General features: G+C 32.2%; 1 protein-coding gene across 2 annotated transcripts in view; it reads right to left on the reverse strand.

The window, feature by feature from the left end:
* Positions 1-25,623, reverse strand: part of LOC126821521 (disheveled-associated activator of morphogenesis 1-A) — a 59,859-nt gene that overhangs the window by 22,204 nt on the left and 12,032 nt on the right. For both annotated transcript variants that reach the window (XM_056101279.1, XM_050549968.2), the window contains exons 2-3: positions 15,464-15,662; positions 14,777-14,866 (exon numbers count right to left, since the gene is read on the reverse strand). In XM_056101279.1, the coding sequence (XP_055957254.1) occupies positions 14,777-14,866; positions 15,464-15,625 (252 nt within the window). In that variant the 5' untranslated portion in view covers positions 15,626-15,662. The remainder of the gene's footprint in view (positions 1-14,776; positions 14,867-15,463; positions 15,663-25,623) is intronic.

Below are 25,623 nucleotides of genomic sequence, written 5' to 3' on the forward strand. Positions count from 1 at the left end.
AATTCTGTTTAGTATTGGCAAAGATATGATGAACTAAAATTTTGTTAACCTTCGGCACCCTCTGTGACGATATGGCTGAGATATGTCCAAAAGACAACACCACCTTTACAAAAATCTTTTACTGGGCCTATTTTTAATCACATTGAATACAAGCTGGAATGCTAGTTTTTTTTTTTTAAATGTTAGATAATCAATTTGAGTACTTTTTGCATAGATTAAACATACATTATGAAGAGCTAAATCTGCCTATAGCAGGTCTTTCTTTAGGCCTGAAATGTTATCTAAATTATTAATTAGACATTAACTTATCCAGAACCATAATCAACTTTGATGTCATCGCTAGCCTGCGAATAGCCTACGATATTTACTGGATTAGGATCCGATTTGCTGCTCAATTTTCATTCATGATTAAATCATGAAATGGATGATCGAGACTGTTTTTTATCGTACCAACTTTATTAATGATAATCGAGGCTAGGCCAAAAATTCAATCGCTAAATTCTCGGTTCAAAGTGGATCAATTTGACTGAAATTTTCAGCAAATACCCTTTACATTATCTAGTTTTTAACTATTATAAAAAGACCTGCCAGCTAATGTATCTTTAAGCCATGGAAAATTTTATATTGTTTGAAAAATGCAAATGATGCACTAAGACTTTCATCATAACATCCCTAAGCAATCATATCAAAGCTATTTTTGTTATGTTGGTTTTAATTTTCTCAGTTGGTCCATCATTAAGATCTAATTTCTAAAAAACTGTATTAAAAAAATGTGTATTAGGCCTGTGATGACAATATAACAGTTCCTTCAAGCTTGATTAAACAATCAATCAAATGTCTGGATAATAAATGTCTTTTAAAAGCTTTTTGGAATTTAGATTAGTAGGTGGACCAAGACAAAGTGGGGCAAATAACCAAAAAATATAACAGAACAAAGTGTTGGTATAATCATAGTTGAATCCTACAAGGGTAAATTTATGAATAATACATGTATTGGACTGATAACTAAATTATTTCCTCTGAAAATCATGATATTATCCCATTTGTGTAAATCAATTGACACAAAGTCAGATTGGGCTACTTTATTGACCCATAATGGTGTTGAAATTCAAATAGGAAATATTAAGGTTTTGCATTCAGGAGGACATGACCTTCTATGGTTATTTTGGAACATCAGGATGTTCTATTGATATTGTGTGATAGAAGAAAATTTTACAGGAGTTGAATGATCTGATCAAAATCTCTAAACACATGTCCTCTTCTTATCTAAATGGTTATTAGTCTGGAAAAAGTCAAATAAAGATGTTCTATTATCAATAAATTACTGGTCAGATATATTTCACACAGCAAGGTTAACATCTGTGACTACTTTACTAATCAATTATATACCATTTATAGATTGGTAAAAATAGACAAAGAAGCAGAGACCAAACAGATTCTGCAATTAATTATTTGACAAATACATAACTAAATTTTTAATGATCGCCTAGTCATGTAAGAAGTAGCTTGTGAGATTACTCTCCAGATACAACAACTATGGTAGTCAAATTCAAATATTGAATGTTGAGGTTAAGATAAGTGAAGATAAATGGTACAAAACCAATTTCCAATGCATATAAAATGAAGTCTAATTGGATCAGATGCAAGTACACTTTTATCATACCATTCATGTTTGTTAAATAACATTGAGATACAGCAACACATCTGATAAACAACAGAAACATTTGTCTATCAAACTGGTAAACTTTGACTGAAATCATATCAATATGCTCGGCTTCCAGACATTTACATCTGGCCATCTTCAATGTAAATGTTTCCAGGAAAAAATCTGATATAGGTTGGCATCGCATCTGGAAATAGGAAATTCTAGGGACCAATGTATAAAACGATTTGAATGAACATATGCTTTATATATCTAGTATATCAATGCTTATTATAAACAGGTGAATACACGAAACTGATCTCTTGCTGACAGTAAAAACAATGATGTAATGAATAACATGTAATTCTTACAACACAGTTTGTACATGTGGTCTTCTACAGCAGTAATTGGCATCACTACAGTACTATTTGTACAGCTGATTCAATTATACTTTTCACCATGATTCCTGCGAGTATGCTCATGGAACAATAAAGTCACATCAGAGAATGATTTAACCCTTTCATTGCGTCTATCCGGTAGTATTGAGTATTATAAAATGTCATTAAAATGTGCGTACCCAGTATTACAGGGTACTCAGTAAGACCCTCGCTAAAATTAGCACCATAACTGTAAGTGCCATCTATCGTTTTTTCTGCATACATTAGAAGGTATCTCCATGTGTTTCAAAGCAGCAAACAGTGAAATGGCACGTAGACGATTCACTCTCAACAAAGTCGTGGATGGCATCTTCACTGACCAAGACAGTGAGGACAAATTTGAGGCGGATGATACACTTAATTCGTTTCCAGTTGATTATGATAGTATTCAGGACAGTCATGGGTAGTATGAAGTCGGTGTTTTAATTGTTGTTCAACGTTAATCCGCCTAATGATGTACAAGCTTAATAGATATGTAGCAGTAGATTCATCACTGCAACTCTGATCAGCCTTAATTTGCAATGAAATAAATCGATAAATCGAACACAACCAAAAATCAAGGTTTAAAATCTCCAAATCAGAATGATTACTTGGATTATCAAAAACTCATTAACAAAACTTTTACTACTCTTGTAATAAAGACCAATATATTGTATCTGTTTGAGAATTGACTTAACACTGATAAACTAGAATCAATGATAGTCTGTTAATTAAACTTATCCTGTTCCGTACACATAATATCACAGATTGAAGCTTCTTCATTGGTTGTTTATGATTCCCTAAAGCCAACCAACATAGGGGGGGTTACAGAGGTCAGGAAAGGTCAACATAATGGGCTATGTCAATAGATTATATTTGTCTATGGTTAACAAAAATTAATTCTTCAGGTTTTTAACCAAAAAAATCAGCCTTAACTCAATATATCAAAGAAAATTATCAGTTGTAAAGTTCTTACTGTGAAAAGATAGTAACTTAAACAATATAATGAATCGTTAAATACAGAAAAAGACATTATGAAACTAAATTCTTTACGAAAATTGGTTTTAAAATCAACACAATATCCCAAATAAAAAGACCTTTTTAGGCTTTCACCATATGGTGAAAGATTATTGTTATTACTAAGATTATTTTTAGGCTTTCACAATAAAATGGTGAAAGACTATTGTTATGGCTAGGATCATTATTCTTTTTATGATTTTTAATTGGGGGAGCCCATTTCTCAGCAACTATAAGAGATTGAGGTTTGAAGTTTGGTTTTCTCTTGTGAAAATGGTTGGTGGTTAGTGCTTAATGTAAAACAAAATTTGTGAACATAACGGAAATGCATTAAATCTTTAATTTTCAACCGATTTTTGGATAGCCGGAGACATTTCTGAGAAGAATTCAGTTCAAAAACGTTGAATTTAGAAACTTTGTCGTTCTTTTTATTTTGGTGAAAATAGGAAAATTTTCAATTTTTTTTTATTTCTTGGGATATTTAAATTCTGATTACATATTTTTGGATAGCTGACATCTATCTGATTCCAATGATATAAGTTTTGTTGTGAAATTCTAATACTGATTTTGGGCAATTTTTGCGTTTTAGTCAAAATTTAATAACTTTCAAGGGACGTCTGAACTAGTGCTTAATGTATTTCTGAGGTACTCTATTGACAGGAAGTATACCCTAACTTTGTGAAAAAATTCTGGAAAATGGTTGCGCGTGCGTAAATTGTGATGCATCAATTTGCTATTTATTGGACAGTTAAAGTATTATATCATTTCAAAGCCAAATAAATCGTCTACTAGACGAAGTGACACGTTTCTACAGAAAATGATTTCAAGCAAGTTTAGATACCATTTTCTCGAAAAGTCCACCTAATTTTTTTTTAAACTTTTATAGAGAGTCCAGTCGGTATTCTTATGTATGAAACCTTTGTATAGCAGTTTGAAAAATCAGGGGTAACTCAATAAGAAGATTGAAAATGACAGGTTTTTTTTACGATTTCGAGTAAGTTATAGACGCCCGTTTCTCAAAAAGTCCACCTAAGATTTTTTTTTAACGTCTTGTATTGAGAGTCTTAATTGGTATACTTGGGTATGAAACCTTTGTACAACAGTTTGAAATATCAAGAGTAGTTGAAAAAAGAAATCGATAATTGAAAACAGCATTTTTTTATGTCTATTTGGAGCATTTTCTCGAAAAGTCCACTTCTTCTATAGAGAGTCTGATCGGTATTCTTGTGTATGAAATCTTTGTACAACAGTCCAATATATGGGGTACCAGAAAAAAGATGAGAATTGAAAACGGCATATTTCACTGTTAACAGAAATGTGCCGGAAGAGTGGATAAAATCGGTACATTTTTTGACAGTGACAATATTTGAACTACCGAGTGTTTTACTGTTAACCAAAATATGGGATTGATTCTTCTAGAGTGAAAATATGTCATTTTAGTAAGTAACAGTTTCCCCTGAAATTAATGTCCCAGTATTTTTGTCTACGTGACATCATCACTTTATACCAGTGAATAAAGAGTGCTCCGCTGCAGCTATTTATAACCAAAATGCCTCCCTTCATTAATAAAAAAAAACCAGATGTTGTTTATTAGAATGCTACAGACAATCGTAAATCAATACTGCTTTTCAACCCTTTCGCAAAACTATTCTTTTTCCATTTGGCATAGATCTCAGAAACTGTAAGATATGATAGATTTTTCCTCATGAAAGTTGTCATCATTTGATTAAGTAACAGTTTCCCCTGAAATTAAAGTCCCAGTATTTTTGTCTATGTGACATCATCACTTTACACCAGTGAATAAAAAGAGCTCCAATGCACCTATTTATAACCAAAACGCCTTCCTATGTTAATCAGAAAAAAAAACCAAATGTTGTTTATTAGAATGCTAAAGACAATCGTAAATTCCAATCCTTTCGCAAAACTATTCTTTTTTTTTCTTTTTCCATTTCGCGTATATCTCAGAAATTTTAAGAGGTGATAGATTTTTCCTCATGAAAGTTGTCAATAGTTAGCACTTATAAGTATTGCGAAAGGTGTGAGCAGATCGGAAATGATGTAAATCTTTAACGTTCATGAAAATTGAAAATCGACTGTAATTCTTAGATGGTTACATTTTTGGATAGCCGGAGACATTGCTGAACAGATAGCTGTTCTAAACTGTCGAATTTAGAAACTTTGTCGTTATCATTTTTTTGTGAAAATTGGAAAAAAGAGATCGAAAATTGAAAACGGTGTATTTCGTTGTCAAAGATGTATTATTTCAACGTAATCAATCAAATCCAACCGAAACAGTGGAGTAACCTAACAAACGAAAATAAGTAGATACCTTCAAGAACTTGTGTGAACTCTAATTACATCTTCGGTCTTGAGCTTAACATCAGTTATGTTCACCGTGATGTTTCGGTGTCGTGAAAGCCTTCAGTACTCCTATGAGTTCTAGTTATTATTGGTTTTAAATATTTACTTTTCCTATTTCGACAGTTTTACAAATAATGCTTGGAGCTGTTTTAATATGACAATAATTTCTAAATTCTATGTTATTACATGATATTTAATAAAATAAACCATTACCTTAAATAGAAATCATTAATTATCTCTATAATGCAATAAAGTGTCTAAATAAACTGAATTTGAACTTAAAACATTTCAAACATGTCAAAATTATTTTTGGCCTTGAATCTATGGTAATACCTTAAACATCTAAAAGACTACCGTTTATGTGAGAATTATCCTGTGGGATAATGTAGGTGGTCTGGATGCAGTCTAGTCGTGGAATTGTGAGTGGTACATAATTTAGTGAAACTGTATTTAGAAACGTGTGAATTTTTGGTGACTGTATATTCATGAATGAATATATAATTCATTGCAAACTCAGCAAAATATGGCACATGTACTTGAGAGTCCTACTTTTAATTCTATGTATTAGTATACTTAATAATTGACACTTTTAAACAATTAAATACTCTCTTACATAAGTTTAACTTCCTAAGTGGCAAAAGTATTATTTTTAAGTTTATATACGAAGCCATTTCAAATTCTCCATCCTAGGAAAACCAATGTGAAGTGTATATGATGTGACAGCTCCAATTTTGTCCCAAGTGAACAAGCTTAAGGCAGGGTATTATTAACCTATCTAATATCTAAGAAGAGATGCCATGGTTGACTTGTGTTTATGTCTATATTATATTTTATTTTAATTTGAAAAGTATTTGAGAATAAAAATAAGTCTTGTCCGATAGGTATCATAAAGAAATGGGAACATTGAACTTCATGGCACCTGTACGATGCATCTACATTTACATATCATATTATCAAATTATATAAACACAAAAGGTTGTAAAAGTGCCAATAACCCAACTATCTCAAATATTAAAAAATTGAAAAATTCTATAATCAAATATCAACAGAAAGTATAAAATAACTTAACATGAAATATAAATAATGATATCAGTTGTTGAAAGAATTACTATATCCGCCCTGATAAAATTATTATAAATATGCCAATGCTGGCTATATGTAAGCTTACTTGGTCAATTCACTTTACACAAATTTATTTGTTCTATACCAAATATAAATTGGCTAGTTTCCTATTTCATTAAAAAGACAATCCCTTTTTTTTAACATTTTTAATATTACTCATCTCCGAAGTACAATGCTGTTAAAAAACTGAAAATTCATTATATCAATTTTATATTTGTATAATCACTAATACAGAAAGAAAAAGTAAGAAAAGAATGCCTACTTGTATCTATCCTTATAAGGAGAAGCAAAATGCCATCTACAATCAAATTTTAAGACTGGGAGCTAGGACTAACTATACAGAAATACGTTTAGTTGATCCTGTTGGAAGAATTTAATCAGGATTTTGACAAAACCTCAGAGGCACTGATTTGTGCAAAGGCAGTAGCCACAGTAAGCACAGAGGTGCAGACTGCATTCAGGAAACAATTTCAGATCATGACTAATAATGAAAAATGTATTGTCAGTCAAGATAACAGATTATATTTCCTTATAATCATGGCTTACAAGGGACATTCCCACTTTCAGAGTCCCTGAAATAAAAGTTTTGTTATGTATGCAAACCAAAATAATGTCAAAACATAGAGAAATAGTCAAAGTGACTTGCCTGAAAGTTTATAGACCCAGAGCTTTAGATAGCAGCGATACAGGAATGTAATAAAGGTGTCTAAGAGTCCATATGGGATGGCCGCTTTAATAATTTATGAAAATGTCTAAATGTGGCCATACAAAAAAAAAAAAAAAAAATATTCGTGTCCTAGACAGTCCTTATCAAAGCGCTGATGCAGTAGGGCGGTTTTTATATCTACGTTTGTATTCGTACAATTTTTTTTATAGAACTACTTCCTGTAAGCAGGTTAAAACATTTATGTGCAGTAATTGATGCGAGTGTTTTTATTTTTTATATTTGGAAATAAAATCATGTTATGCGGCCCTTTTTAAGCGACACAGGATTATCTGAGAACCAGAATATTTTTTTATATGGCCTAAAAGGAAAATTTAACGCTTTGAGGATAGGGAAATCAACCCTTTTGTTGAGTAGTTTTAATAATGAATATTACTTCATATCTACAAGCATATTATGTAGATAATTACCGTTATAATATACAGTGTAAGTGAAGCTTCGTAATAGTACTAATATGGTTTATTTTTAACTATTGAGGAATGTAATATTGACAGATCAATTATTGAGTGTTTTAGAATATTCATAAATAAATACTAATATAGTACATATTGCCTGGGGTATATATATTGTCAGTGGTTGAACACATCATTAATACAATGGCTTGGTTTCATATTTTCCAACTCATCAAAACTCTACTGAAGATACAACAACTTTGATATATATCAAAGCCTACATTTGTAAGTCAAATAATTGGAACTATTTTCAAAAATCAATATTAATCCAATCATTTTCTCATATACACCAGGTTTATTCAATAAAACAACTTTTCTTACAAAAACTGATCTCAGAATATGAGAGTAAATCGTTAACAAGTCTCTCCCTGAGACAGCTAATAAATTTCAATGATTTCTACAGTGCACTTTAGATGTTTCTGAAATGGAATTAAAGATGCATTCTGTAAGAGCTAACTCTGCCTATTGTAGGTCTCTCTTTTGGCTTCAAATGTTATATAACTTATCATTTAGACATTTATGAACATGACGAACCTACAATCAACTCTCTAGACAATCGGACGGCCGAGATTTAAATGGATTTAATAATCCACAAGATTTTAAAAGATGTAAACATCTGCGAGATCTTAAAATTTAACGATAAAATGGACAATCAAGGCTAAGTCTCAGTTGTCAAGTACTGTTGTTACGATAATGAATAATCTACATTATATCTTCAAACATTCGCTCAGAATAAAGTAATTTGAATGAAATTTTCAATGTATTTATTTTTGAACTATTATTGCTAGAACATCTAGCTCTTTATCTAAAACTTTTTTATTTGAAAAGAAATCCTGTCAATAAATTGTACACTGTCGGCGTGTATTGCAAAAAACATTATGGGTTTTTTAATAAATAAAAATATTCCTGTGTTTCTGGAAGCTTTTTCTTTGCTAATACTAGAATTTTTCAATAAATAACACCAGATGGCAGCTTATCCATGTCATCGTTATGTCATGCTGACTTTAGAAATGGGCATATTGATTATTCCACAATATTCAAACATTGTCTGGTAAGACTAGAATAACACCAAAATTGTACTTCTATTGTTTTATTTTATTGTCATGCAAATATCATTGGAATCGACTTAAAAGAGTCTACTCATTAGCCACATTGGATGTGGCATGCATCTGTCAACTGACTGTCATAGTATTGATTATTCGATCCTTGTCTTTAAGCACATGAGTGTGCATAACAAGACACCATCCTTAAACCTTATCTGTTTGACAATATTACCTGCTTTCTTTGAAAAAAATTTGTTGTTACTTTAGAAATTAGAAATATGACAGCAAGAGGTGCATTCCTGGTTATTGTTGAATGGCAAAATGGAGAGAGATATTTACTGGGTTTTACTTATTTGGTTCATTCGTGACTAATACAGGGGGTAATGCCTTTTAAGGGCCAATTGGAAGGGGGACAAAACTGGAGAATCAAGTGAAAAGATGCAATTGAGCTCTTGCATTCATGAACAAGTGGTTTTCTTTTAGCTACAAATTGACAACCAGCATATGGTGTGCTAGCCTACAATACAAATAACCATGGTAAATGTTGCACATTATATTAATAACATCGTTTATTATATGTCTAATAACAATTTTTTCAATATGAGGGCTAAATTTGGCACATTATTTGAGTTTAAAAAACAAGAACTAAATAAGAAAGACATGGCAACTTTAATGCCCGTCTAATTAAAATTATACTATCATTCCGTTTCATTTTTTAGTTGTCTCTATTTTACTTTAGTCTAAAGGCATTTCTAGTTTTAATTAACGATAGATTATTTAAATTCTTGTCTCAACAAGTTGTAAGTTTACATGCAAATCTTTAGACCACTTGGCCACCCCCCATCATCAACTTTGAAAGCCTTTAGAACTAAACAGAAACATAGGAGTGTATATACATATATAAATAGAGATTAAGTTTAAGCACACAACAATAGGATTTTATTTCCTTTGGGCTATAAGTAAAAGGTATTTTCCTTTTCATTATTTTTGGTGTAGCCTAGATATAAGTTTGAATAGATTTTATCAACAGAAATAGTCAATTGAATAAAGCATTGATTTCTTTAAATACTAAATGTCATCAATGCATAATTTATCAGGTTGTTTTATCTATTGTTCAGTATTTATGCATCTGTCCACTGACTGTCTAGTATTGATCTTTTGGTCATTGTCTGTTGATAGTACTATTCTAACTTGGAACATTAATCATACTTTCAAGGAATCAAAGTGGTAGTAGTGCATAATATATAGTGCATAATAAAATTCAAAATCTCAAATTCGTATAGGCTATGTACTAATAGAGTGATATTCCATTAAAGACTCTAAAACATAGGCCTTTTAGTACTAAAAAAAAAGTCAACATGAAATTCTGTTTGAAAACTGTCCATAAAAAATTATGTTCTTTATTATCTTAAATGATTAAATTTTTGCAGAAAATCGGCATCATTTACATTTGTACTGAAAAGCTCTGGTCAAGATTATTAGAATCTGAATTCTAGATATTCATATGATTTCTCATTAAAACATGTCCTTCATACTATACCTAATGGTAAGGGTTAGACAGATGTTTTTATTTGCTACAAACACAAAACAATTTATAAATATTGTTAACTAGAAACAATCAAAGGAGGGTTTGTACACAATAAAATGGTGAAAATGTCAGAGAAACATTGCTGCACTGAGGAAAGAATTCATTCTGACCATCAGACACTCAGGCTGAACATGTGTGGAATTTAGGAGAATTTGAAGGAACTACAGCGTTTAAATCAACATGAGCAGCACAAGCATTTCATTCAACAGGTGAAAATACTCCACTCCAGGTACACTCGTTCTCATCATTTGGAGGGGCAGAAAAAATAAAAATCCACAACAAATAAAGACACTAAATCAAGGTAGTTATTTGGGATTTTTTTTAACAAAGAATTTGTCATTTAATCAATCCCTGTTCAAATGAAAACCTTCATTGAAAAGAACTTTTTCATTTTGATTAAAACTTTCTGAATTTGGTTTTAATATACATGTAGGAAAACTGAAATTAGTTCATCAAATCAGAAGAACACCGAGACAATGATTTTACAACATTTATTTAAGCAAAACGTCTGATAAGTTAAAGACTATTCACAAAATTTGTAACTGTTGAGTTTGCAGATTAAAAATATTGTTACTCCGCATAAATGAAAATAAGTACTAAAAACACTTGTTAGTTGTTACTCAGTATAAATAGAAAATTTATAGGGAATAAGCAATCATTCAACTGGCAAATGTAGCATCTATAGGATCAAATCATAGTGCAATAAAACTAACCGATAGAATGAAGACTAATCAACCAATTCATAGACAGATCTTGCTCATCAAGTTGTCTCTAGGATTCACTCAACACTCAACAAATCTAAGCCATTTTAAGACTAAAATGATACTTTTTACCCCAACAATTTGCATGGGAGGAAATTGGATAATCCAAAGAAAACCTACGAGGTTAAACAGGTGACCTTACTCCTTGGCATGTACATTTCATGTACTTGCACAGATAACATGCCTATGATTTTCAAAGCATGTTTTACACCACATCTAACATCAATTTAACTTCCTTTTGTCATTATTCTGAAACTATACCAGCGGCTGCCAGGCAGGATACACCCACATTTTGCAAGAGATGGATAGAGTTAAACTGCACGTGACAATATACGTCGCCATAGTAATGAAGAGGTGGTTTATCGTTGATTACCCAGTCCGTTGAAAATAACACCGATATTTTACGCTGAAAAAACGTCTGGATAATATTTCTTATATTCTTTGAATAAAATGGCTTCCGAGCTTGAAACTGTCAATGCCAATCGGAATATTTATTATGACAGTACGGCAGAATGCGAAAACACACTGCTGCTGACATGAAAAAGAACATTTCTTCTGTCACTCATATGTGGATATTTTAGTTTAAAAAGAACACCCGACCAGTCTGTTAACCAGATATCGAGTTAATGAATATTTATTCGGTATTCCAGGCATTCCAGCTGATCAGAATAGAATGATCTGAGGAGACGATATCTACAGGAATAATCTTACCCCAGCATATATACATGTATATACGTCTCACTTCATCAGTATCTCATACATTGCTAAATACCAAATGGATACACTAGATACATTAATCCATTTATACACCTCAAGTTATATCAACTCAACTTATATCAATTTTATATCAGTAATTATCACGATATTGAATTTTTGAAGCACGATAATTTGAACTATCGTGATAATTTACTCCAGACGATAATCCATGATATCGCGATAATTTATTTTAACAATATCGTGAGATATCACAATATTTTTTTTCTGTATCGTTGCAACCTTGCCAGGGCCATAATCCAGAAAGTTATGGTCTGAAATGCGCAAATATCAAAAGGGACTCAGATTTTCGGAATATAAAGATATGTTTCAAGTTTCATCAAAATCGGATAGAAATTGTGACCTCTAGAGGGTCCATAACCTTTGTATTACATACCTTTACATCATTTGCGTACAGAGAGCGGCCATTTTGCCTTCACTTTCATTTCGATTTTCCCGAAATTCCTGATACAATCTTCATTATGGTGGAATAGTGATATATCTAAACAGTTTTTAAAATCGGGAAAAAAACTGTGACCTCCAGAGTGTCCACAAGCTAAAAACATGATTTTTCGTACAATCAGGGGCCATAATCCATGAAGTTATGGTCCGATACATGCCAATATCGAAAGGAACCAAGATAAGGGGGAAAAAGGAAAAGGGAGAGAAAGACTAAAAATAACTTTCGCCCTACATTCGTGGGTGACTGCGTAGAAATATTTGGGATCAATTATTTATCTGGAAAAATACCGTATTTTAATGACATGCAGAAATAGTCATGTGATCAAATTTATTTCCGTAAAATGCATGGAGAAAATCTCGAGCAGAAAATCTCTAGTCGAAAATCTGAAGTTGAAAGTCGAATGTCAAAAGTTGATTATTGAAAGTAGAAATTCTGTTGTTGAAAGTAGAATATTTACGACTTAAAGTTGAAAAGGTGGACGTATTAGGTTGAAAAGCATGAGCGGTATATGTTTCCCACACGAAAATGTCCATTTTGGATAAGAATTTTCTCTTTTGCTTTTTATTTTCCACTTTCTACTGCAGATCGGATTTTGAACCTGAAAACCCGCCATAGTAGGCTGTCCACAAACAAATTGTGGACGGACGTCCGGACGGGCAACGACAATATACGTCCACATGAAAATGTGGGCGTATAAAAAGGAAATTTGAAAACTGCAAAATCGAGTCAAAAACATATTCAAACTAATTGAACTATCAAAATCCTTCTCAAAATATTGTCTTCGCGAAGGAATACCACTGCTACAAAGAATCTATTAAAAGATGCCATGTTTGTGTCACATGACTTGGATAATGCGGTATCAAGCGACGGGCATGAAGCCAGAAGAGAATTCATTGCACATACAAGATGATGTTGTCTTTAACTGCTGTTCATTTATCATAAATATCGAAGCCTAATTAATTCTCAGATTATCCACTACTCATGTCTTTTTCCATGGTTTTTATCTCAGAAACTGTTGTACGTTTAAGCTTACCATCAAGTTTATCAACATATATATCAAGTGTTCACTAATGCTGAGAGATCAGAAAATCTTCGAGTGCAACCTTTGACGTCACTCAAGCACACATTCCTAATTGTCGGGTTGCCGGTAAGGGAAAACGTTACATTTTTGTCCCGTGTGCGCTCCATGGGTGTTTTTCAGGGAACCCGGTATTTTTCTAGTAAGATTGGATGTTTCTACTTTCCATATATATCAAAATTGCCATACTTTTATTGGAAATAACCACCTGATAAATACTTTTGTGGAAAAGTATCTTTAAATAACACTATCCTCTACATTTATCTTTGACCTAAACCATTTATTCTGATGATAATCCGTTTATTAAATAGAAGACATACATATCCATTAGTCCTGACTAAAATCAATACTACAGACACTGGTTGTGACACATGGCTGGACGAACAGTCTAATGGTATTCACAGACTTACAGAACTACTGTACTTTATACAATAATTATGGGACTGATATTACTTAATACTTTCTCACATCATTTTCATAGAAAAACTGATGGAAACTGAACAAAATCCATAATAGACCCCACATTTTACTATCACTTTAAATTATTCATTATCAAAGGATGAAGGCCCTTATGCATATTATTTAAGAATATCTATCCTAATGCAGTGTTAATAATTATAAATGAGCATAAAAAAGAGTAACTTCCACAAGACAAAAGCTAAATTTCATGGGAAAAATGGCATAAGAATTTTTGCAAAACATTTGAAAAGAAGTACTTTATTAACACTCTAGCACGTGGTGTACTTGGTTATAGTCATGCTGGTTATAGTAGTACTTTAAAAGTGGAGCAAGTGTTAAGAATGTAGATGTTAGTCTCATATTGCCTGAAGGTGACAAGATTCATAATTTTAGATCAATAAATTTGTCATCGCTTGCTATTGATCAACTTCTTCAAATAAATGTCTCTAAGACATCAGAATTTCCTGCTACGAAAAGTGTGAAGATATCAGAATGTGTTTATACTATAAGATTACTGAATGAATGCTAGATACATTTATCTTTATTTTAAAACAGCCAATAATTGAGAAGACTATAGAATGAATATTCAACAATATTATGACACGCACAACATGATATTTGAATATATTTTGCACTGTTATTTTATAGGGCATTGCTCATTTACACTGTGCTTTGGGGTTGGTTTTTTTTTTTACGCCTGTTGTTTTTTGCCTGTTTTTCGTTCAGTAGTTGCTTTACATTGTTAACTGTTTGTCAAATACATTAGATTATAATATTAGAATAATGTGAAGAGACTGTCTTAACAAGTTCTTGTCTATCCTTGCAATTGCCATGCAGAACTTAAGTATAACAAAATATATACCTTTACAGGAAACACAACTTAAGTACATAACATACCTTTTTCTTGCTACAGTAGATCTGCCATTTTTTTTCTTTTGGTAAACTATACAAAGCTTCTTGATGTGGTTTATCTAAATCTAACTCAGCCTGAATAAATACAAAAAATATCTTAGGGTTAAAGCTTGACAGCTCCAGAAAGACAAATTATTTTGGCATGCAAATAACCCTTTGATGTACAAAACTATAATAGTAAGTGCAGAAGGTATATTTGTAACAAGACCATTTTTGAAGAGCTTCAAATTGTTCAACAGGGTTACACCATCCTCTGAAGGAAATGAAATAAAAATGGGGTTTAATGTCCTAATTCTTCCCAGAGAAGCTGGTAAACAGCTACACTAGGAGCTTTCTTGAGGGCAGACCACAATATGGCAGGTTCAGCATATATCCCAACAGGTACAGTGTAGTGACACCCTTGTGTATAGAATATACTTGTCTTAGTATAAAATGATAAGCATGCAAATGATAAGCAAATCACAACATTTGCATTAAAGTGGCATCCAATGTGTAGCGTATCGTCAAAATCTTCTCTGTAGGTCTTTCATTTTTTTTTAAAATGTTAAATGATTAGCCTTATTATGCATAATAAACACCCATGCGCATTCTGTGGTAACTGTTTGTTTCCGTATTCAATCACCCTCTTTCTTAATTTATATTAACTACATTTGCATGTTATTGTATACTTACAACTAGTTCCTGGAATTTAGCGTTAAGTTCATTTTCATCTGTTGGCATTGGGATATCCACTTCTATAGGTTTTAATGTTCCTTGTGCAGAGTCCATACCATGTTTGATCTCTGGGGGGCGTGTACCACCTAAACACCAACAAAATCCTTTTCTAGCTGGCATTCTGACAGTTATATAGGCCTATTCCTATAGTTTAAACCTGAAATGCATATACATGTATATATATATATATATATATATATATATATTTATTTGTCAAAATAAATTAAACTACTGACAAAAAATTGCTTACCACTACATGTATACAACTTATCCTAAATTTTAAAATACAAATTTTAATTTCTGAAATGACAAACATCGCAAGAGATCAATCAATATCTGTAACTTAATAGAACATTGTCTTTCACAGTTCTAGCATCCATAATTAACCTCATAAATAATGAATTGATTTTATCTTTTTACTCTCAACACTGAGATCCAACCACACTTTATTTCAATTCTATGAAGGAAAATATCTTTACACTAGATATATTTGTGATTCATTTATCTTCTTGTCTTGTTGAAAATTGTAATCTGGGAGACAGATTTCTGACCGATAAACTGGGTGTTTGCTGTGCATGTGTGCAAATATGAAGGGTGAAAGATTCTTGTTCTAAGTATTAATGAGATACATGGACGGAACATATATCTAGAGAGGATGTACATGTAGATTACAATGTGTAATTAATAAAAGTTAAAGATAACAAGTTTCTATACAGGTATAGGTGTAGAGGAAGGAAAGGTGTAGTGTTGTACATCCATTATCAGAAAACAACCGAAAGTAACATGCAATGCTCATGTAAAAGTAGATAGAGATTATGCATGGCATTCTTATATCTTGTAACTGAAGTTTAAATGATGTGATTTATTATAGCTTCGAATTACAACAGCAAATGGATTGTTAACGTGCACCAATGCAATAATATGTCAAAGTGTTGTGCAATTTACTTACATACTGTATATGCATTTTACACCCAAATCATAGCAAATATTTTATTCATAAATATAATGTAGACTATATAAACACTTGTGTGGCATGCGGTTAACTTTTATCAAATCCAAGTATATAAAAAGTAGATAAGAAAATGAGTTAAATACACCCAGTATATTAAAGGTTTATGATGTGGATCTAATAAGGACGGGGTGCCAAGATATGAAACTATTCATCAATCTTTATTATACCTTAATATAATGTACCTTTATAGTATATTCATTCATTCAAGGGTGACTTAAAGGGTCAGCGTCATATGAAGTCTTTATTCAGAAATTTTAAATTTTAACCAAGAATCTTGTTTGTAGTCATATTTAACGGGAAGAGGGTAGATGGTAGCTAAAACCTGTGTTCCCATGACTGCTTTTTTTCACTATTATTTTTCCACTATGTATATGAATATTCTGGCTTCATATGATTTTTTAGTCATGGGTTGAAGTAGTTCATCAGTTTAAAGAAGAAGGTAATACATGCCATGTACATGTATAATACTGTTACTGGTTTCAAATTGAGATAAAGTTCCTATAACAGATTAACAAATATTTTACTTTTGATTCTAATTTAAGATCAGAGATATGTATATCGGTACATACATGTATATATGTACTTATAATTACTTATAATTCAAATATTTCAGTTTTTCAATTTTTATGTTTACACAGACTCTACAATATTCAGAATTGAATTTCAACGATGGCATCTCAGCTCTGAACTTGGTTCATTAACAACAGAACAATGGTGGTGTTCAAATGCCCCCAACATCAAGCAGATAAACAAATTTTGGTTTTCTCACATTACGATATATCTAATTAACCAAATTGTACTGTTTTTATTATGTCCAGTTCTGTTCAGGAATTATCTTCAGCATCTGCATTCTTTATATTTCAAGTTTAGTATTTAGATACCTTTATACATATATGTTAGCCTTTTCACCCATACTATACTATTCAAAAAAAGTAGGGGATATTTGATTTTTAAGTGTTATTAAAGTCACCTAATGAAACTGACGAAGAAACAAATGACAAAATGAAATGAAGTTCACATTCATCGATTTATTCCAAATGATCGTTAGACTAAGTAAGGCACAGACTGACCATTATAAGGGTAAAATGATACCCGGGGTCAAACAGCAAAGTTATCACAGCATCACAACCAAGTCAGTAACGGGTAAATCCTCCTCTGTTTGCCAAACAAGCATTGATCCGACGTGGCATATTCCTAATGAGACGTCTAAGGTCATTTTGGTCCAGATTGTCCCATTCCTGTTGCAACGCAGCAGCAAGTTCTTGGACATTGGCAGGACGTTGTTGACGTTGACGTAAACTCTGTCCAAGCATGTCCCAGACATGCTCGATGGGGGAGAGGTCGGGACTCAGTGCTGGCCAAGGTAATGTGGTGATGTTCTGTTGTTGGAGGTAACCTGTAACGATCCTGGCCCTGTGACATCTTGCGTTGTCATCCTGGAAGATGCTGTCCCGGTAGTACTGGCCTGTAACACGCCCTGCAACAACATGTAAAGCCGTTCTTCCAGCAACAGTGATGCCTCCCCATACCATAAGAGAACCACCCCCAAATCGATCATGTCTGATGACGTTAACGTCTTGGAAGCGCTCGTTTCGACGACGCCACACCCTCCTACGTCTGTCCAAAAAATCAACAGTGAACCTTGACTCATCTGAAAACATCACATTGCTCCAGCGTCGATTATCCCAGTGTTGACGATCCCTACACCAACGACGTCTTGCCTGAATGTGATGATCTCTCAAACAAGGGATCACGCGAGGACGTCGGGCGCGAAGGTGACCCCTATGCAGTCGATTCCGAATCGTCTGGCCACTCACTCTCACACCAGTGTCTGTTTGAAGACGAGCGCTGATCTGATTTGCTGTGATGACACGATTTCTCTAGGCCAAGGTACGGATAAATCGATCCTGGGCTTGAGTTGTCGCCCTTGGTCGACCTGAGCGTGGTCTGTCCTGTACAGATTGTGTATCACGGTATCTGGACCATAGCCTGCTTATGACAGACTGTGAAACATTCATCGTCCGCGCCACAACCGCCTGTGTTGTGCCGATCTGTAGCATGCCAAGGGCACGTAACCTTTCATTTTGGGTAAGCCGACGCATATCAAAATTTGTTTTCTGGTCACTAAAACAATTAAACTGATGTTTCCACCCTGGAATTCAATGCCACAATGTCTGTAACATTCAAAGTCAGAGTCGTGCAAATCTTGGGTTGGACCCCCATGATGATCCCAAGCATCACCTGCATTCCATGCGGTAGCTATTGGTGCGTTTGGGCGTCACATGTAACTGGAAATGTTTCTTCTGTTAGGTTCTATATAGTGACTTTTTTCGTAGTCATTTGCATATTTTAGTATTATGCCCCCAAAATCAAATATCCCCTACTTTTTTTGAATAGTATATTATAGGTTTGTGAACACAAAACATTAACGTTAAAAGGAAAAGACAATTCTTAATAAAGGTGAATAAAACTGTAATGATTATCTCCATCTAATCCAGCTTGGCAAGACCATAGACCTACAGTATTTCACCTTCATTATATTATAGATATATCATGTTAAAAATGACCATCTCTGGATGTCAAAATAGAATAGAACACTAGTTCACTCTATAGTTCACTTTCATTATCATTCATCTTTACATATATACAAGTAATCTTTCTGTCTGTGACTGGACTCACAAGGTGCATTGTACAATAATGTTCAAAACCTGTTCTCTATTTAAACAGTAGATAGATAAACATACTGGACTAACTGGTCAAAACATAGCTCTATTTTAACAGTATATGGTAACTACAGTGTCCAGTTTCAAAACCAACCTCCTTAAAGTTGCTGCCAATACAGCCAGCCTCTTGAACCAGTAACTATCTTTATTTTTTTAATTGTAATATAAAAATGTGGCAGATTAAATTTTTCTCAATTGGTGACCTGCCAATATTGGACAAAAACAAACATTAAAATTGTATTTGTATTTAACCTATCTGAGTAAATCCAATATAGAAGTTATATTAGTAAGAAAACTGAAACATAATTTTTTTTGTAGGAGCTTCAAATTAGTAAATTAGTTGCTATTACATGAATACTGTTCTTGTGTCAAGTACGCTTCAGTTTTATGATAATATTTACATACCTGTAATTATAAATGTCAAGAGTCAACATTTACTTCTTTAAATTAAACATTTTTACATGATTTCAGATGATAATTAGGTGATATTTACTTTGAAAGTACGATCTGGGATAATGATGTTAATTGTGAGAGAAGTACTATTTAACTTACTAATTGTTACTACCAGTATACTTTGTATGGAGTTTTTTTATCTTATTTATTTTAGAACTATTTAAATTCTATAACATGTTTTTAAGTATATTACTGGTATATGAGGTCTACTTCAGTATGTTTCAGGTAGAACATTGAAATGTAAACTAACATGTACTCAATTTTCTTACCCGCTTACAAATAAATAAAAATATCTTTCATCCTTGAGTCCCAAGTAACTATTTTAAAGTCAAATTATAACAGGATATCTAAGTAAAATCATGGACTTTATAAAGTCCATGGTAAAATACATACACATGTAAGTATTTACTTCGATTTCAAAACCAATAATCTTTAACTGAATGTTCAACCTTTTAAAAAAGCAACTGTCCATATGTAGTTAGATCAAGTTGATATATACATAAGTAAAGTTTATATACCACAATGACCTCAGGCTCTTGTGGTCTGAATAAATGATAATAAAAGAATGGATGAGTGATCTTAAACACTGCTCTACTTTTTATATTGGGTTGCCTATTCTTGTGTTACAGGGGATTACCTCCAGTTGTATTTCCATTTAAATGAAGACTTTTCTCTTATTATCGTTATCCTCTCCTCAAGGGCCAGGGTCAAATTTAGGGAACAAATTGTAGTAGTCCATCAAGCATGGTTTTTCTTATGGTTGATGAAAGTTCAATTAATGAATACTTAAGCTTACGCATTTATATTTTTTCACATTTCCAGCAATTCATTTTGATCACCTTGCCAGGTTTTCAATCAAAGGTCCTTAAAAATTTGATTCCATTTTACCAGAATACAGTATAATTGAAAATACCAGTGAAAGATAAAAATATGATAAATATGTTCAAGACATCCAGTCAATAGCATGAAATAGGCTTGAATGCTGACTTCTTGTTTTATCATTTTGATAAACCAGCTCCTGTCGCTTTAAACTGATATTATCTCCTCTTTTAAATAAACAGTCTATAATGACAATAACCTACTTTATCCTATTTTGTATTAGTATTTTTATTTCATTCATGATTTCTGACACCTTGTACGTAACACCTGTAGTGTTTTTGTTATCTTTTATTCTTTAAAACCTCTTTTTCTACATACCCCTTAATTGTTTTATTGTTTATCTAAAAAAAAAGAATAATTGTTAAAATTATTTAGTAGAAAAATTTGAAGGATTCAAAGATTTACAGTGAAAAATATTATAAAGACTGACATAACCTCTTTTCTATAAATTGGGTTAATCAAGTATACATTTCCATAAAGATTTTCATTAATCTTAGGGCTGATCTGAATTTTGATTTCAGAAGTTGGAGCTATTGGTTAGAAGGTTACCTCTGGAAAAATGACAAACAGTCCCTATTTCAGCCAAAGATTAATTGGAACCATCTTAGTTAAATGTCTTTATTGCTGGAGCCAGAAGATTTAATTAAAATTTTGTGTTAGAAGTCATTCACATATGTTCAATTATCAAATGTCAAGAGTGGTCTAGTGATAAGCTCTCTTTAATCTCTATAATTTATGTTGACTATCAGTGCCATACACTGATAATTCTTACATGATATGATAACGACATTTATGATCTTTAACATGTTTAGGACAGAAAAACAGGAAACTATTTTGTGACTACTACATGTATCAAGATGTTTTCTTGTTTGATGTTATTTTTCTTTTGTAAGTTCATATATAAAAGATCACATCACTGGTGATCAAAACCACTTTAAGAGGGTTTGTTATGAATAAGGATCATTAACCAATGTTTGGGGGGGGGGGGGAAATATTGACTGGCACCAACGTGAGGAATGTTCAGTAATAATATAATGTGAATTGGCTGATCTACATGTACATACTCAGTTCAGACCAAACTGGCCTACCAAAGCAAAGTTGTCTGCATCCGGTGTTTGGAATGCATCAGTCAAATTATTGAAATCGAATTATCAAAATATTGATTCTCATTTCATGAAGATGGCTAATGTGTACATCTTTAACAGAAATAATTAAGACAGTGAATTTTGTCATAATTTAGAGATGTCTATAGAACTGATGTTAGATATTTATCATTTTGTGATACATTCGCTTTAATCTTGTAAGTATAACAGGTACATGTAGATCCTGATGCATGTACATGTATGATATTCATTCTCCATAATTTGTTCACAGAAACAGTTCAAGTGTGTGAAACATTAACCAGATATCCCCCCACCCCCATTAATCCCTTTCCTATTAAATATAGATCTAAATAATGATGATGATAACCACCAAGATGAATTATGCATGGATGGAGTCTGCTAACGCATCTATGAAAGACATTTTTTAGTTGTTGGGAGCCCAGAGGAGCATAGAGAGAAAACAGATGTTAAGAATTAAATTGTCGAGGAGCTTAACATCCTCACTTTAATCTGCTTAGTAGTTGAGATAGATCCTGGTGTTAGAAATTATCCACCGTGTTATTGAGTGTTAATGATGTGTGTATACAACAAGAGTTTAACGACACGCTAAATACAAACACATGATAAACACATGTATATACCAACATTCACTTTCAGAAACACATGGTCTATTCTCAACATCTGAACTTTAGGTAGGTGCAGATAATATATCTTTGAATTATTCAATATAATTTTTTACTTAATTTAAAAATGTTAGCTATTGGCTTTTTGGGAATATGACAAAACCCAAGTACTTCTACTTTATTTATCCAAGTCTGGAAAATGATGATGACAATAACAATGAATTATGTTAAATATCTTGAGAACATTTTGGAAACTTTGGTGAACTCTACTGCACAATCAATATGGAGAGTTATAATTTTGTAAAAATTGCAAACAAACAGGATGAACCACAATAAACACTTCTGAAATACTTAAACACTAAAGTGGACAAAAAAAATTTAAGACTTGGATGACATTAACATATCTTTTAAAAATCTAAATTCATTTACACTCATTTGACTTTTCTGAATGCAATATGTAAAGGGCCAGTTGTTCCATTTTCATTCTATTTAATTTAAAAGGATTTTTTTTTTACCTATCTTTTTCTTTAAAAGAAGTAGATGGCCAAGATCTGTAGTTAAATAAAATTTTGAAGTGAATGAAATGTTGTTTATTTTATTTAGATGCATTGACATTTTTACATCTTTTGACAAAATTTTTTGGAGCATATCCAAGTCATTTAGCTGGTCTTTTAAAATAAGATTTTCTAATATTATAAAACTGGTTCATTATTGGAGGAGATTTTATCATTTAAAAAAGAAAAAAAAACCACCTAAAAGAAATAGACTAGTACATATACAATCAAAAATGCATTAAATACCAGTCACAACACTCTGAGCATAATCCAGTTCAAATAGTATAGCATGTTGTACATGTACATGTCTATTGATAAAATTTCATAATGTATTAAAGATATGAAGTCATCAATGCAGAATGCAGAATACACATTGCAGACTGAAGAGCTTCCCTTGAAGTAAATTGTTTAAACATGCATTATGCAAGAGCTAAATCTGCCCTTTGTAGTCCTTTCTTTAGGCCTGTAATGTTATCTAAATTATTAATTTGACATAATCAACTCTCGATGCCATCGTTTACTTGAAATATTCAGTGGATTTGATAGATGATTAACGTAAAAAAAATGGATAATCGAGACTTTATTATTGTACCAATGTTAGTAACAACCAATTGTCAGCTATTTTAACTAATCTTACCCAATGCCCCTTTAACAGAGAAATTGTTAAAATAATTATGTAATGGGTTTCAATGCACAAGGCAGGATATGCTTACTCTTCTTAGAACCTAGAACATCTAATACATGTTCTCATTTTATGAGTTCACATAACAGTCCTGAATATTTTTACATAATCAACAATGTGTAAGCTTACATGTATAGTAACTAGATATTTCCCTTTAATTGTTTTAAATAATTAATATGTACATGTACTATATAAATGTATTTCCCATAACCTTTAATAGTAAGTATCAGACATAAATAAGTAATGAGAATAATTAAGGAACTAGGTTATTCTATTACATGTTAAACACATCCAACATACAGTAATCATATTCTCTTACATATTAAACATATCAGATGTAAGTACATTAAGTTAATCAAGTTTTAATCCCACTACTTATACTCATTCTTGAATTGTGACAACCATCACCTAATAACAAATATGTTGACAAAACAGATTTTTTTTATCTGTGCTTGTACATGTATTAATGAAGTATAAATAGGGAGAGGGTCAAAATGGCAGTTAACATATTGAAAAAAATGTGTATATTGCAACAATTTTATTGTAAAATTCAAGAAAAACTAATATCGTATTGCAACAGTATCTATATTCTTATATAGCTTGTTTTCTTATTATTGGTAAGTAATATTTCTTTAAAAATGATTTTTTTTTTATGTATATAATGGATAACAATCTAATTGGTTATGATATCTCATGTAATTCATCATAATTATGACTAAATTATCTAATTAACCTACATGTAAGAGTAAGCTATTCAACATACTTTTACATGTACCACAGTATTCACATTAAAAGAGAGAGAGAGAGAGAGAGATCATTTTGGGACTAACACTTAGTTAAATCTTGTTTAACTGGAGAACCCATGGAAAACCCAAACGGTTGGACAGGCAACAGGCAACACTATTCCTCGTCACATACAGGAGGGGAATCGAAACTATGCCACTCAATTCTATGACAGACCACATAACCTAAACAACAAACGTTAAATGCTTCTTCCACCCAACCCCGTAAAATATGGAGAGGAAAATTTGTGAAATGATCACTCAGCATTTAGGGATTAACTAAAATTCTTTATCGTATAATTGTATTGGACCACCCTACCCCCATAAAAACATACAATGTACTTCTTTAAGAAATGAGAAGATAAACTGTCTCTTCAGTCTTTAAAATAAGAAGTTAAAAGAACAGTCACAAGTTGACAACTAATGCTTTGGTCTCAAGTTTATACCATCTATAGTATATCCATTGTACATGTAGTATTATGATAACAGTTATCAGAAAATAAATTTTCTTGAGTGGCAGCTTCACTAAGGAATTTCCTGGATTGGAAACCTCCAGTTTATTTTAATATACATGTACATGTACCAGTAGTAGATTTTTGAATAGAAAAAGAAAATAAATAATTTAAGAACATTCATAAAGAGATAAAGAGATTATAGTTTATAATTATATCACGTCCAAGGTGTACAGGTCTTTAACCTAAAGATATTCTCGTTAGACTCGTCAAACAAAAAACACAAAATTTTACTCATAATAAAAATCTTACAAGTAGATATAAACAAACAACTTACTAACAATCCTACAAGAAACTGGACTTGTTTGACAGGTCAGACTCAAACACAAAATATAACTCATAAAACAAAAAACAAATATAAGTGATTAACGCTATAGGTCATCTGTAATATATGAAGCAAACTTTGTGTGTTCCGACAGTGATGTCAGTCCTGACAGTGTGTCATGACATTAAGGAGTGACATGACACCGAATGATCAATCTAAATCTCAATAAACCCTTAGTAAACATACGACACCATTATGTCTAAAATATAGCTTCAGAAATGTCAAAATATATTGACAAGTACATGTATCGGGCCTTTTCTTTTATTTTATAAAAGTTATCACAGAGAAGTTGTCTCATTTTTATTATCGAAGTGCATGCGCAGGGGTCTTTCCAGTGGGAGGAAACCAAAGTACTCGCATCAGGGATTGAAACCACAACTGCCAGCCAGAGTTGATCAGACAGCTAGAGCTTGAAGCGCGATTCTCCCTGTTCCAAAACATCTCTTTTTATACCCAATTTGATAGTTTAA

The sequence above is a fragment of the Patella vulgata genome, chromosome 5, assembly GCF_932274485.2.
Source record: "Patella vulgata chromosome 5, xgPatVulg1.2, whole genome shotgun sequence".
Classification (NCBI taxonomy): Eukaryota; Metazoa; Mollusca; class Gastropoda; family Patellidae; genus Patella; species Patella vulgata.